The sequence below is a fragment of the Pomacea canaliculata genome, linkage group LG2 (assembly GCF_003073045.1).
Source record: "Pomacea canaliculata isolate SZHN2017 linkage group LG2, ASM307304v1, whole genome shotgun sequence".
NCBI lineage: Eukaryota > Metazoa > Mollusca > Gastropoda > Architaenioglossa > Ampullariidae > Pomacea > Pomacea canaliculata.
The window spans coordinates 39,434,778-39,451,563 of record NC_037591.1 but is presented as its reverse complement, the minus strand read 5'-3'; the positions used below and the strand labels follow the sequence as shown (position 1 = coordinate 39,451,563).

The 16,786-nt window shown below is 37.8% G+C and overlaps 2 protein-coding genes across 4 annotated transcripts in view; both read right to left on the bottom strand.

Annotated features, from left to right (window-relative positions):
* The window catches only part of LOC112557483 (solute carrier family 52, riboflavin transporter, member 3-B-like), a 28,015-nt gene extending 26,440 nt beyond the window's left edge, over positions 1-1,575 (bottom strand). For 2 of the 3 annotated variants that reach the window (XM_025227374.1, XM_025227373.1), the window contains exon 1: positions 1,143-1,575. The gene's annotated coding sequence lies outside the window, so the exon portion shown is untranslated. The other variant, XM_025227375.1, reaches the window with a different exon arrangement.
* Positions 1,576-1,707: 132 nt separating this feature from the next.
* On the bottom strand, positions 1,708-16,196 carry LOC112556047 (ubiquitin carboxyl-terminal hydrolase 1-like). The gene is given in 13 exon segments (XM_025224659.1): positions 1,708-4,732; positions 4,955-5,059; positions 5,491-5,677; positions 6,474-6,541; positions 6,543-6,715; positions 7,108-8,760; positions 10,765-10,951; positions 11,631-11,734; positions 11,945-11,995; positions 13,957-14,096; positions 14,898-15,013; positions 15,248-15,438; positions 16,064-16,196. Coding segments are annotated over 12 exon segments (3,423 nt in total). The 5' UTR covers positions 15,388-15,438; positions 16,064-16,196; the 3' UTR covers positions 1,708-4,233.
* Between the last annotated feature and the right edge of the window lie 590 nt (positions 16,197-16,786).

The window sequence follows — 16,786 nt, the reverse complement described above, 5'->3', positions numbered from 1 at the left end:
TTTAACGCTTGTAATTACCTTGCTTTCTGTTTCTGTGGATTTTACTGTAACGGTTCCGCCATTACTTTAGACCTCATTCTTACTGTTCCTTTTTTTTTTTTTTGAAAACTCCTTGCTTGCTGGCTGCCCTGTATGCCTTCTTCACAAACTCAAGAAAGTACAGAACTCTGCTGCATGTCTACTGCTTACAGCCAGGAAATGGGACCACGCCGCCATCCTTCGTTGTGTACACTGGCTTCCCATCCGTTCTGGCATCCAGTATAAAATGTCAGTGCTGTGTTTTAATTTCTTTGCTGGCACCTGCCCTGATTATTTCTCTGAACTGCTTTTCCCTTAGCAGTGTGAGTATGCGCTTTACAAATTTTTTTTTATTATTGTGTACTGTTGTCATGAATGCTACTTTATACGTCGTTGATGGAGACGAGTTTTCGTCGCTCTCTCTCTCCCAACACCTCTCTTGTCACTGAGATTCTAGAATTTTCTCATTTTAAGGAGATAAATGACGAACAAAGTCGAAAACTTTGAGGGAAGGGTGGGTGGGAGAGTGAGAGAACAATAGATTCTCTATTCCACAAACGTCTCCTCGGGTTCATAGAGTGTGACCTTTGACCTCTTTCATCTAGGGCTGCAGATATGGATCGGAGGTGTGCCTGACTCTTGTGTTGCTCCATCTCCGACTCACAGGAACACCTTGCGGCGCACTTTAGTAGAAACTGTAACAGCCTCGTATTTGCTGATTTCTGATGTTTGTATCTACTTGAAGTTAGACGTTGTATTAGCCTAGGGTGGCCGCTGAAAGTAAGACCATGGCTACCGCCAACATCTCTTGTTGATCAACGGCTGCCAACTGTGACGTCAGCGCTAACCCCATTCCCCATCACTGACCTACACATACTATACATAGCTCCATTCAACAGCGAGTGTGGATCCTTCTTCCTTTTTCACTGTTGTTTACAGTTGCTGTAGTTTGTGTGAGACAAGCGATGAGTTAATGTACTTCCTCATAGCTTCTATAATCGTCAAACTCAAGCACGAGCCGATATAGTCGCCCATCGCTCTCGTCGCGGAAGGAAGCAAAAACCACTCGCGCGTGACTATCACATGCACACATTTCAAACCGGTTTCAGTTCTCTGGAACTCACCTGGCACCTGGCTTGTCCCGTTACGGCGCAGTTGTCATGACGTCGACACCAAACATGGCTGCCCACCTCTCTAGGCTGCGAAGTCAGACTGCGTGTCGCCAGCTACTGCAGCTGCTTTTTTCGTGATCAGCTGTCAGCATTCCCTTGCATCAGACCCGTCCTTACACTCCCGTAACGCAATGCGATGTACTGTACGCCGACATCCTGCCGAGTCACGCACTAAGCTGGGGCCTACGTGACCTTTCACCCACGTCCCGTGCTTGACCTAGTTCGCTCGCGGCCGCAATGAGGGCGGACAGCCCGCACAGCTGTGTCGCCTGGGATACCTCACGATTCCTAACTTCCTATTTGTTTAGTTTGACAACGGTTGTAGTTCGCTGTTGTTAAGAATACAGTGCAGTAGGTCATCCGTCTGTGTACAGTTAATGTATGTCAGGAGCAGCATAGCGATGGAGCAATAGATGGTGCGATAATCACAAATTAAAAACAGTTTCAATATTAATTAAATCCAGCATTTAGGATTAACACTCTCACACACATACACAAACGAGAGTAATACATTCTATTGATATAAACACCTGTAATTTACTGTTTTATAAACACCTTTTAAAATCTAACCATAATGACACAAAGTGCCAAGATATGGCAGTTATGTGAGGAATTCATGTGTTCTCAATCAAACTTTTATTAAAATAAACTACTGAATATGTGCAAACCGTAGAAAAGACATTCTGAAAACAGATTTTGGCCATGCTTTTGATGGTCGGACATTTATCCATCAAATATATTTTGTTAGAAATATTCCACAGCAAAATTAAGTTTCTATGCTGAAAGATCAGGTATCTAATAGCAGTCAAAAACCTCCAACAGGTACATAATCTGCTAGCAGTGCTGGTTCCTATATTCAGATAACGATATGCTACACAATACTTGTTTATTCGTAAAACAAATAATAACTGATGTTTCTTAGGTGAAGGAGAGATCATTGTGTTAGAACTGGCATCCGGCCAATGCTACAAGCCTCAGATGAGTATCCTAGGTTGAGATAGCCTTACATAAGGAACAATGGGACTAAAATTTAAAAACTTGTGCAAGCTGTTTGATAAAGCAAAGAATGTGGGACAGAACAAGAAGTATAACAGGCTAGGATAATGAACTTGTCACAGCTGTTGTTACTGCTAACCTGTACCTTCTATAACTGGACTGAGATCCGTACTCTTCACATCAAATTATGCAGTCATAAATAAAAGGAAGGAGAATGGGTCACAGGCCAAAATATCCATGTACTCTGAAAATATCGTACAAATATGTGTGCTGTTATGTCCAGTAAAGTATGGCTATGTTTTTCTAATGTCATGTTTTATGGTACTGTAATGTTAGATGAAAATCTTAGTATCATGTGAAGTAGTTGCTCATGGCAGTGTGGAAGGTGAATACACCTGTTACCAGTTATATGGAGATAAAAATCATACCAGTTACAGAGAACATTTTAACTTCAAGCTTGCAAAAAAGTGGACAGGCTGCCCAACGAAACCTTTTAACAAGTGCACAAACGTAAAACCTTAACTCAAGAGATTTTTTTTTACTCCCATGTTTTTCTTGTGATTGACCCCTCACTTTTCAGATGTACCTGTTTTGGATGGGCAAAAAAGCAATGTTTAGTTCTGTAATGTTTGTTGATCCTCATGAAATAAAATTTGGTAAAAAAAAAATCTAAGAAAAATTTCAATCTACAGTAAGAAAACACATTAAAAACACATGCAGAAACATATGCACATCTGTCTGCAAAATCAACCCAGGATGGAAAGGATTGGTATCTGTGGATTCTGTTGTGGCCTGAAACACGTGTTAATGATGGTAACACCAGTTTATACATGATTTTTGTCAATAGCCTCTTGGGGAGCCAGTGCCTAAGAACGTGACACAGGGTTCATGCATCTAATGCCTTTTTGTATCCATTCGATGAGTAGGAGGAGGAAAGTTTATTTTTGTTGCCAACGACAAAAGTCACCTCGACCTTATTTGCTTCCGCAAAGTTCTAGATCTGCTGAAACACAAGGCAAATGAATGCAAGAACAGCAGGAATATTTTATAGCCACCATGCAATTGGCTAACACTTCTGCTGGTATATTCATTTGTGTTGGTTCTTGGAGCAAGTTGTATTCATGTGTATTCCACTGATGTAGCATTGGGAAATCCACAGGCTTGTAGATTTATCCACCAGTGTTCCTAATTAAAAAAGTGCACAAGATTAGCCACTGCTGCATCTCATCTAGTACACTCCCCCTATCCCTAATATCAGTGTCAGCCTGACAGGCAAGCTGGCGATCAGAGTCAAGCCAGTGCCAGTTAAAGGAGTGATGATGATGATATAAGATAGACCACCAAAACAACCAAAACAACTCTCATTCCCCAAAAACAAAGTTTTCATACAGATCCCTACAATAATGTACAGCAGACTACGATATATGAGCCTACATTCATTACTCGCATGTATTTTGTCTGACAGCATAAAATATGATCAACATGATAACCAGAGTTCAAAACCTTCTAAAACTTTTTTATGGGATAGAATAACAAATCTGAGCCATATTTTTTAAAATTATAAGCCAAGATGTGAAGGATACATTTTATTTTTTATCTAAACAGCAATTAAAAGAATATCAAAAGGCTGCAATCAGTAAGTCTGTCACACTGTTGGAGTCAACCAGTCAAAATACTTCGTACTGAATGCTTCCAACTGATGTATCTGCCCCATAGGCACACATCAACTAAACTTTACAAAACAATTCCTGAGATTTCGACAACAGTTCGCTTCCCTCTGACTTGCTTTCACTTTCTCTCTATGTGTGGATCCAGTTCTGAAGAAGTCTGTTTGACACCCACAAGGTATCCATTTGAATAACCATTTCTATCACTCTGTGTGTCAGCCTCCCTGTGGCTCACTTCTTACTCTTCTTCAGTTAAGCAGTCCTTTTTTTTCCACCTGTGTAAACGTTCCATTTGTTCATCTTACTCATTTTCTTTTCTACTCTGTCCAAATATCTATATCATTTATTTTTACTTTTCTCCATTTTTGTTCATTTCTCACTTACTTTCCCTTCCTTTTTGTACATTCATTCCTACTTGACTCACTTCCCTTCCATGTATCTAAACGGTGATAAAAAAGGACATACGGAGTACCACGCAAAGAACTTTCTTTATCCATCAATCTCCCATTGAACTCCTTTTCTGACAGAATATGGATGGTTTCATCATCACACTCCAGCCAATGGTACTCCAGTGAACCACTGGACTCTGCATCATTTGCCAATAAATCTTGTGCATTTCCCTTGTCACATGGTGTGGCTGTCTGCTTCTCTCCCTTGAAGGAAGAATCCCAGGAGTCAGAAGGATCCCCCATTCCACATGTGACTTCATGCTCATCAACTGACCTGTTGTTCGTGGCAGGACTGGTGTTAAGATAATTTGTAAGTGTGTCGTAAGCCAGTGGTGATCCATCCTCATTTGGACGGGCCTTGATATAAGACAGGTAGTGGCCAGAAGTAATAGTAGAACCAGCGTGCATTATGATGGCATACAGGGTGTACCTATGCAGAAAAAAAACGTTCCAGAAATAACTGAATTATATATTTCAGTATTCTTGCAAAACTACTTGGTGATTTATTAAAGTATTAAAATTTCTAACATGATGAAAAGATACATCGCAATAAATCAACAAACAAAACACCTTACATCACATGACAAACTTAATTCATACACCATGTTAGCCTCTACACAGTATTGATCAACATGGAACCCTTGAGTTCTACCTGTGATCCGGCCTTGAACAAAACTTGGGGCACTTGTAGTTCAAACAAGAGAGTTGAAGTGGCACTGTTACATGGTCATTTATCTTTGATAAGCATCCAAACATTCTGAAAACAAAGGTGTCACAGGTCACATACCAAAGTTGACTATTTGTGTTTTTTAAGTCCTACTCTGCTAATTTACCAAGTCAAACTTTCTCTCAATGCAAAACACGTTCTTCCTTGTACTTCAAAACTGGATCTTCACAACCAATAAACCCTCTTTTTAGAACACTCTACCATTAGGTGTGACCCTTTGTGAAGCAAAGAATATGGCACATTTCTTTATCTTTTTACTCCCCCATCCTTTCTAAAAGCAATCCCAGTGTCCTATATCATACGGTCTAACAGTTACCTTGTTTGGAACAACAATTACTTCTCTACATTTGTCTCTTTTCATATCAAAACTGAGGATACATCACGATGAATTGCCTGTAAAAGAAAAGCAGCACTTTTTTATGACTTGCATTTAATGATTGTGTTATAGTGGCCTGTCTCACCCTGTTGATGCACTGAAACGCTTCAGATGAACTGTCAGAATATTTGGTAGAGCTTCATAGTGGAGCGAGCGTTCAGCCTCCACATAATGTAGACAGTGGTCACAAAAGTACTTGTTGTCATCTCGAAGGTGTTCAACATCTGTGAATGCATGCATCAGGCTAAGCAGAGAGGAATCTCTTTCTTCATCTAAAAATAAAACACCACAGGGAGAAAAATGTGATAACATATAAGAAGAATTACAACAATTATTTAAAATTGAAAACAAACAAGAGGCTGTGCACCTGTTAAAGTGAAAACTGTTGGAAAGGGTTAATTTTTGTTTACTTTTGGTCGACACTCATAAAATTAGTCAGACACTTGAAGGCCACATGCTGTTTGGATGTGGCTGTCACCAGCTGGCCATGTATAGCCGGACATGTCCCTGAAGAAAGCTAGCTGGGTGAAAGTCAGAGTGCCTAATGTGGCTCAAAATCTCTTTGACACAACAGTAAGAGGCTGATAAGGTACAAAGGTGCCAAGAACAGTTCGCACAGGTCTTAGGAGGGAGAGGTGCATGAATAGATAAGGTCAATGAGTCACGAAATAAAAGGAAAAGAGAACACAGCAGTCAAAAGAGACATAGAACAAGACTGAACAATAAGCAGGAGAAATGTAACAGTACCTGGTTAGTCCACTCAGTAAAGGCATTCTGTGTGTGTGCGTGCGCATGAGTATGTGGAAGAACAAAAGTTTTGCAAGCCATCACCTTTTGTCTCCACACTACTCTTTTACATATACAAATATTGAAATCTTCAATAAATCACTGTTTATATCATTGCTGACTACCGGTAGTTCTTTCTTAGAACTACTACAATACAGCCTTGATAATATTTAAAAAAAAAAAAAAAACAGACACATCTTGAACTCACATCAGAGGAGGTTAAAATTGAAGAACCTTTAAATTACATCACAGGAACCCAAACAATGTTAGGCAACATTTTACCTGATTCTGAATCTGTATCAGTGCTGCACTCCCTTTTCAGTGGCACACTAACATCCTGGAAGGACCTTACGTTCTGTGCATCTCTCACACTCCAGGCACTTGGTACGCATCATCATGGTCCCTTGGAAAAGCTTCTCTATGATGTTGAAGCGCTGAGCTCTTTGGCGAGCTAGGTAGGTGGCAGCGAACTGAGCGTTGACCGATTTGTCTGGACTGTTGCACACCATGTCACATTTCTCAACCTTGATTAACAGCCAAAAAAGTGCGACTTGATGCTTTATCAAAAAATGTTCATTTTTCTGTCTTTATATCCTTATCAAAAGCAATATCTAGAAGTGAAAAAACAAAATAGCAAATAATCTTGCGTTTATAAGAAAAAGTCAAGAACTCCAGAGGAAGTTCGTTTCCAGATTAAAAGAAATAAAAAATAGAAAAAAAGTTTTTTCATTACTTAATTATGAAAAAGTTGTCTAGAAAATAATGTCCATATTGTAAATGTTCATTTGCCATTTGTCATTCCAGACCACAATTTCAGAATGTCAAACTTAAGTTCAATTTAACTTCAAAATAATTTTTTCCACAATAAATCACTTTCTTTCCTTTACTTCTTTGAAAGAGAGAAAGATTTATTTACCTTGATGCACACTGATTTTAGTGGGACTGACTTGAAAGACCCCATGGTTCCTAAGCTTACATCGTCGTCTTCATTATCACTGTCTACACTGTTGGAGGTCACGTTGTTTGCTTCATTTTTGACAAAGGTCATTCGTCGACAGGCAGGCGAAGGTGCCTGAAGCACTTTCAATGCTGCAGATGCAGAAATAGAAGGGCTGTTGCACACATGGTCACATTTCTCCAGCTTTATCATAAGTTTGCCAGGCTGCAGCAATGCTGCACTCTTCGCTTTACAGACATCTTGGCTGACATTGCTAGCAACTGGTGAACTCAGCTTACTCTTGTCCCAGGTGAAAGATTCTGCTGCAGGTTTTCCTAAGCAACTCTTTGGTGTGTCTGAAATGGTGTTCCTTGATAATGAAAGCAAAACACTGTTCATGTGGCTAGGTGATCCAGAGCCACACTTGGAGTTGGTATGCAAAACTTGCTGTTTAGCTGGTGTCTGCTTGTCGTCTACTGATTTGGTAGTTCTCTCTGCACACTCTGCAGTCGATGTGCTTTCTTGAATGTTCTCTTTTGCCATCAGCTGTATAGGACAAGCAGTTTTATTAGGTCCTTGTGCAACATCTTCATTCCCAGATTCTAGAGAATTTGTCTTAGGGGATAATCCTTCCTTGTCTAAGATTGATGTGCCAGCACCTTCTGTCTCATCTTCACTGTCACAAGTTCCCCCTTGCAATCCCCCTTTGGCAGCATACCTTGAAATCATATTTGAACAGCTACCATTATGTTTCCGTGGAGATGTTCTTAGGTTGCCAGCATCTGTTTTGAAGTCTATGTCTATTTTATTCTCATTAAACGGCATACTTCCTGCAAAGCTTCTGCGTGCAACACCACCTCTCATACCAAGTCGCTTTTTTTCAAACATCGACAAAATAGTTGGCTGAATTTTTTTTTCACAAGCCACCGCAATGTTTTTCTTACATTTTTCTGAGGAGGATTCATTGTCCACAGCTGGTTCGCAGTTCTGTGTTCTAGGTTTCTGGCAAACTTTTGAGGAATCACAGCTGTTAAACTGACATTTAGCATGCATATTAGTCACCGACAGTCGAGGAGACGAACGGGTCTTGCTGGGACTTTGATTGGACACAGCTGCCTTACAATCCTTGTCTATGCATTCCACCTTCTTCCCCATAGCAGGATACCCTGATGAAGTCACAGTGTCGCAGGAATCCACCTCATCCTCATCTAACCCTTCTTTAACACAGAGACCTTTCCCCACTTTCCGACGCTTTGGTTGTGGACAGTTACAAGGTGACTTGGCATTCTCTTTTATTCTCTCTGGGTTACAAGACCCATTACCAATGAGCTGGTCAACAGGTTGCTTTGATGATTGTGTATCTGCTTCGACTCCATTGTTCCATCTCATGCTCGTTTCCCTCTCAAAACTTTCATCTATAGAGTCACAATTTGCATCTCTCTCCTTCAATGCCAACTCCTGACCTGTATTACTTGCAAAGTTCACCTCACTGCGTGATGTCCCTTTTGAGTCTATCAAACTGTCTTCTTGCTTGACTATTGCTTCCTGATGACCTGTTCCACCGACTTTTTCCCCTTTCAAGAAACTTTTCCATGATTGAATTCTGCACCTTACACAGAAACAGAATCTTCTTTATTACGTCTGGAAACATTCGCTATTTTGTACATATATTTCTAAAATAATTGTTATAAGAACTTTGCATGCTAAATCTTCAATTTTTTTCTCAGACAGTGACATTTCCTGATAATTAGTAGCCATTAGTGGTCACAATATAAAAGTGTCTGCAAAATGCTTTCCAAGGGGGCCTACACAATTTTGAAGTTATTAAAATATATAATTTTTATCACAACAGTATTTCTTTTTTTTACCTAAATCTGGCAATACTATTTTTAAAAACAAATTTTCATATTATCAAAGGTAGCATCAAAGCTCTGTGGTTAAACCAAAATATGACAGCTGGAAAACATCTAACAAGTTCTAAACTTAATTTCATCCTAAACTAAAAAATGTTCAGAATGAGATAAAAGCTTATTTTTTTAAAACTGTTATTCACATTGTGAATGATTTATTAAAAGTTTTTTAGATATACATCAAAAGCAGGGCTTTAATCCACAATGCCAGCAGATGACTAGATGATGAGTTCAACACAAGAACTGTGCTACAATGGCTACTTTAATTTAAGAACAGAGTGTACAAATGTGACACTTAATGCCAACTGGGATATCCTGCTATGTGGCATTGTGGTAACTTTAAATATGCTTCCCTCTTTTCCATATTCTAGGGGCACCGATTCTTAACCGATTAAACGCTTACCCCTAGGGATAAGGCAAGGGTTATGCAGGGTACACCACAATTTAAATAATTATTGTTTCAATATGAAAATAGGTACTTTTATGCACAAACTTACTCACAAGGGCTACTGGCAGACATACTTTCCCCCTTTATGGATGCAGACGTGAAAAAGGTTGAGAATCGCTGTTCTAGGGTAGCCTACACTAGTAATGACAAGGGGATGACAAGTCTGTGCCAGCAGCAAGGAATTATAAGCCTGTTCCATAGATGGCACAGAAATTTTCCCCAGACTGAAGACTTTCAGAGAATGCATGCCACCAAAGCATATGCGCATATAAAATAGGCACATCACTTTTTCCGTGCACATAGCACCATCTACTGTTAGTCTTTATTCATTCATAGTTTCACAATACCATAATAACACATTTAATGTTCATTTAACACCTTTGCTAGCACTATTATTACTTTGATTCCTTGATACGTTTCCACTGGTCTCCCTTTCCGGTGATGATCACAGCAGACTTTTGAGGGAATTTGTCCTTAGGAGTGTGAATATGTGTTTTACAAATTTTGCAATTATAATTATTTTTTCTATTCTGAATCTATTGTTGTATAAGAAGTGTATGCAAATTGTTTCTGTATCATGGCAGTCTCTGTGCTGATTCTACCAGTTTAGGATTTTGTTGGTTATGCTTATTTCTTGGCAGCATACATTAATTGTTCTTTTTTCTTCACAGTCTGTGTTGAGTGTCCTACTGCTGGCTGGGGTTAAGTTTGGTTCTTGGCTGGCTGAAACTTCATCCAATCACTTAGCATTCCGCTTGAACATTCTGTCAACAAGTGTCCTACTTGTCTTGAGCTAAATATATCTCTTAAAGTGTGCTATTAAGTTCACTGTGCACAGATGACATAGCTGAATATTTTTTTCACCTGAGTGCTGAAAATAAGATGGTCAGAAATGTCATTTGTGAGCACTGAATCGGAAAAGATTTTTAATCTTTTGTGATTTCTAATTCCACTACAAATATTTAATGATGATCCCCAGTTCTTAGAAATAATGAGGGGAAAAAAATACTTGTTGCATACGCACAATCAATCTTTGCTACCAACATCAATAATAATTCTTACAAAGCCAAGTGTCAAATTTTCTTTTTGTAATATTCTCTTCAAGAAATCCTTTCCACTCCAATTTATTGGCAGCATGATCAATTTTCAAAGCTGCAGAAAGGTTTCCATAATTGTCTTAGTGCACTTTTAGTGCTGACTCAGCAAAAAGCACCAATTCTCCTCTCCTTACCTCCATCATCTCCTACACATTTATGCAAATTTCCAAAAAAGCATTACCTGTCTGACACGTTGCTCTTTCTCAGCTGAAACTGCAGACATTTTGAGCAGTGATGGATCCACAGCCAGTATGGCTGTGTAAGCATCATGAAGTTCTTTCTCGGCATTTTCCAGGTAGCATAGAAGACAGCGAAGCAGTTCTTGAGCATCATGCTGCATGTTTCCCTCAAACATGGGGTTGAAATACCTAAGCAATGAAAAGTGCAGAAAAGAAATGATTCCCCTTATCTTTTATCTGCATGTGTTATGCTTTTTGACTTCTTACACCAAAAGCATAAAGGTTAATATTTAATGTAAGTTGATAAAGAGAAACAGCTCACCATAATGTCTTAGAGCAGACCAGCACATCAATGGTGGAAAATAACTTTACTATTTCCCGAATAAAGAAGTGAGCATGATTTACTATTATCAGCACATTATAAATGCCGTTTCACATTTCAAATATTGCTTTTTCATCAAGATCCTAAATAAATTAAAAATTTATTTTTGGCCTTCAGTTAATAATAAAATTAGCTTCTGTATTATTGACTGATCACAAAAAATAAATATCAATAAAGTATTATTGCCCATTATCCATTTCAAAAAACAGTTAAAACCTTGTTTTATGCATGAGACTATGATACCAACATCTAACGATGTGTAATGGCAGAATATCCATTTCCATAAGTCTGGTTTGTTACATGTTGAATGCAATGAGAGCTATGATCTAGGCTTTTAAGCTTTCAGATTCCTGTCATCAAAACATTTGTGTCTTGAGACTACCTTAGTAAATTCTTGAGATAATTTTGATTTCTCTTACTTAATTTATGCATGCTTCTATGCAATGATGACATGAACATCCAACAATTATAATGGGATGAATATACCTGATGTCATCTAGAATCTTATTTGGCTTCACAGACATGCTTGTCACGTCTGGACTGGCTAACTGGTGGAACATTTGTTCCTTTTTCTCCATCATTTTGTATGTCTGAAAACAAAAATAATCCACAAGCAGCCAGGTGAATGAAATGAATAGTTTAAGCATGTAATGTCAGAGTTTAATTATCCTTCTCCAGTTTCTAATAATTCTAATATATACTTCGTCTATTACATTTATTGCATATTATCATGTGAGAGTGTAGCAAATTTCTACTATTCTTTATGCAGGACTCATATTTTAAGAAAACATGAGACTGACCTTGTAGATGCTCTTTACCAGTTCCCATGACAACATAACCTCTGGTTTCACCTGATACGACAATAGCAAAATCATATTATGGTCCAATCTAACCTTTATTATATGCGTCAAAAAAAGTTTTGCATATTCCTATAATGTGAAACCCAACATTCCACTTCTAACATCATCTAATAAATACAAAATCCTATGAGTAGGAATTTTTATCTTACTTTGATCTTATGTTCCAAACATCTAATATATCACATAAAAGTTAATATAATAATATAATTAATAATCAATAAATCTTAAGGTTAGACAAATACAGTTTACTTCAAGTCAGAGAAAATGCAATTATGCAGTTTCCCTCCAAATATGACGTAAATCCATTTAGAAATAAAAAAGTGTGTTAGCGTTACTAAGACATGTCCCTTAAAGGGATTCTAAAGGCAAAATAAAACTGCTTAGAATCGCATAAAGAGTAGGATAAATTTGAATCTCATCTATTTATATGAGTGTTCATGTAGAAAACGTTGAAGGTTTTTAGTAGAATGTTGTGTTTAATAACAGAAATGACACGGGACTTTTTTTTAGCTTCCATGAAGTCTCGTTCTCCATCACGTGACCCTATGACGTGTGGTTTCCATAGTGAGAACCATGCCTCAACAATGTGCTGCACCCGATTGCCATGAAAAGATGGGAAAAGATTCAAAATTTTCTTTTCATCACCTTCCGAAACATAGCCTTCCAAGCCTTACACACAGAGGTTGTCATACGAATAAAAAGACATCAAATCTTCGCAATGACCACAGACACTTCCTGTCAGAGACTGACGTCACAAGGAGACTGATGTCACAAGGAGACTCCTCTGCTTGATCATCTCGGGAAGCTATCGTGGTTACTGGGCGGAAGGACACAAGGGTCAATTTCACTGGATTTTTTCAATTTTTATAAACATCGGCAACCGAAATAGTGCTAATAAGTGGTAATTAAGTGAGAAACGAATCCTTTATTTCTCCTGTATTGTTCTTGTGCCCTGTTATTGTAACTAAATATATTTTTGAAACCTTTGACCGTCGCCACAGCCTTATCACAAGCCTTGAGTATCCCTTTAATGGGCTTAGCAGAGGACTGTTTTAACACCATCCCAACTTTGTTTCCTAAAGCCATCAAAAGTTAAGCATAGCCAGTCTAAATAAAAATAAAAAAAACACGTATTAAATTTGTGTAACAAGAAAATTTGTATGTACTATTTTAATCATAACATTCTCTAGAATGCTTATGACATAATCTGCCAAACATGACATTCCATGCAAATCTGACACATTTTTGTATCCTCATTTTTTTTTAATGAACTGTCTAAAAAAAATGTTATATAATGATAACATGGTATTTTGTAATGAGCATCAGCTGGTAGGAAACAATTGAACAGGAAAAGAACTGAGTACATCATTTAATTATATATGTTCTTTCATCCTCTCTGATTTTGACTAATTTTCATTATTTCTGGTAACTCACTTTAAAACTCTATAACTCAGAAGCTATCACAGATATTTGCATCTACATATATATCACTATTCTCAGTACTCTTTTAGAAAAACCCTAAACAGTTTGAACTTAAGTCCATTTGAAATTTTAGCTGTCGCCACAAACTCTAAAGGACAATTTAGGTCGATTTATGGTGTTTTGTTGATATATGCATTATCAAATTAAAAAGAATTTATTTTAACATTATTAGGCAATCTCATATTCTCGGTCTCACAAAGGACTACAACTGCAAAAGTGGGAAAATGAGATGTACAGTTCAGGAATTTCTTCAATAAGAAGAGATTAAACTTAAAAGCGACTCAAAAGGCTACGATAGATGACATAATGATGTTCCTATAGAACAAGAAAATGTTACAGTGCATAGTAACAATATCCAGCTATGTATATCTCTAAAGAGCCCATTACAGAACAAGTGTTGCAAACAATCCCAAGATTGTTAATAAATTTGTAAAGAATAAAACTACTATGCATGCCAAATATCCACTAACCTCTGAACCATTTTTGGAAGATGCTGCGACTCTAACTTTTTCTAGGTATACTATATGTCGGTACAGTTCCCCCAGGCCTTCCAGGAAACAAGGAGTGTATCGCAAAACTTCTAGTACACTGTTGAGAAAGCAGGTGTTTCCTGTATGATCAGAAATAAAAATCTATTTAAAAATGCGGCATAATAGTTATTTTTATTCAATTAAAAGACTAAGTTAAGAAGATAAGTGGTGCTAGCTCATGATTGGAATCCCACACGCACACATATGCACACACAAGTGAAGTCTGACCATTGTCCTTTTCTCTGTCATTTGTTCATCAACTGCCTAGCATGGTAGTAATATTTAGTGCTTACATATGCTGCCCTATGCTCCTCAAGGAGTAACAAGGAATAAACTAAACTAACATATGCTGTTGTTTTGCCATTACCAAGCTGAATTATAAAATGTGGTTAACTGAGCTTCACTCACTTCCATGTAGGAGTATAAGTATGTGCTATACAAATTTTATGGTATTATTATTTTAAATCTCCTGAACAAGACATTTTTAATAACTGTTAATAACCATTCCCACACTGTTCTGTGCATGTATTGTACCTTTACAGTAAATAAAAGAATAAACACATAATATATACTGTACTGTAGAGTAATACAGTACTTGTAATAGAACAATAAACCAACAAAATCTCTGTCTATGCCACACATAATGTAAAAAGATTGTATAGTAATGCATTTTTATACACTTTGGGCTTTTCTGATCTAAAAATTCATAAAATATATATATTTTCCACTGATTGAATTTTGACAAAAAATCCTCGAAGAAGCGTATATCCGCGAAGCATTTTTCCCATTAATTTCTCATAAAAACCCGCAAAATAGTGAAGCCGCAAAAAGGTGGCGAAGGATTACTGTATTTTGACAACAAGCTCATCACAAAATCTCACCCAGATTTTCTAGGGAAGCAACTGGGGGTACACCATAGCTGTCACAAGGAAGGTCACTTTGAGACAAATCCAAAACAGGAGGAGGGCAGTCTTCAGCTGTGGGCTCAGTTTTTGGCCTGTTAAAGGCAAAAAATTAAAAAATGCATGCATGTAAACATGTGTTTGTAGAAAATCAGCATACACCTGCTTTTTTATCTTCCTCTCATTCTTTATCTCTCACACACGTGTGTGCACACACACACACACAAAGGATGGTCGAATGCATAGGTGGATAGTATGTGTGTTAAATACAAAAATAGAAAGTTAAGAACTCTCAAGACCAATATTATATATATTCAAAATAAATTCACCGAACAATAGGTCCCTGTGGTGCAGCACCTGCTGCTTCCAAAGAAGGTGGCTCTTCCAGTGGTGCACTTTCTCCTTTTCGAGAAGACTTTAGAGACAGCTTGGAGCGCTTACGTGGAGGGTCTTCATCCGCAACAACCATTGTTTACTCTTTTTGGGGGTGAAATAGGATGGATTTAAGTTTTTTCAGCAACTGAAACAGATTTTAGACACCCACCTCTTTAAAAAAAAATTAAATGGTAGCATGTGGTGTGATTGATAACTGCATTAACAGCAGAAATAAAGTTGGCATGAAATCAAACGCTTTTTGTATACATATAATACTTCTAGTCCAACTCTTTGGTCTCGAATTCTCATTTCTAAAGAAATGCATGTCGTATTAGTAAGAGAACATTTCCTTTCACACGAAAATAACGAACATGCTTATACTGGTTTCAAATCATTTCATGTGGAATCTGATTTTTTTCTTAGTTACTTAGTAATTACTTCTTATGATCAAGGTAAGTGACTGAAAATCAGTTTACAATAAGCACAAAAATTTTAGCCCTAAATTTGGCCACAAGATCAATATCTAATGAAATCAATAAAAAGTCTTCACTTAAGCAGTTTTTGCCTCTTAATTTTGGTCTTTTGATTTGAATTCATCTAATGAACAGGCTCATGACAGTAAGACAGTAAGATGAAGAAAACTACAGATCATACATCCCGCCTCGCAACCCAGCAGCCTGATTTCTCCCAATGTTCATTTCCGTCTACACTGATTACTCAAGCTCCTTAAGCTCGCTGTCTTCCACGCTTGATCCAAGCAAACAACTCACATCCGAGAATTTTTTGGTTTCTTTCACAAAACGACGCCTGTTGATTTACCGGAACGTTGATTTTGTCTCTTGGATTTCTCCAGTCAACATTTTCTGCGAAAGAAACATATTTAGCGTCGCTAGTCGAGTTAGTTTCGTATTCTGTTGACACAGACACAGACATAAGTCAAATATTTTTACGAAACAGTATTATATATATATTTTGGGGGGTAGAAATGCCTTCTTAAGTGCAAAACTGCAAGACTTTGGCCTAGTCGGAAAAATAGCATTGTCCAATTTTGTTTAGCTCAGGCATGTGAAACACGCGGCCCGCGGGCCACATGCGGCCCTTAGCAAGCACACCTGCGGCCCGCCCAAGGACAGCGAATTCTGTTATATAGGTATTTTCAACCTTACTGGAAAGATGAAAAATTTCAGGAAGTTTTCCACAAGGATTATGACAGTGTTCGGTTCTAGCTATGCGTGAACAGATATATTTTCCTTCATGAAATCATCAAACACTTCTCAGGGAACAAGACTGATCATGGACGTGTAATACAAGTTGGTGGACTGATCAACATATCTTATCTCTGACGAAAGTCGGAACAGCACTTACAGACGTTTCAGCCAGACATACCAAAAAATTGTCATTAAAACGAGGTGTTAAACCTGAGGACAAAACACAATTAGTTGTAAATACAGGCAGTCCTCGACTTACGACGTTGTTCCGTTCCTACGTAGCGT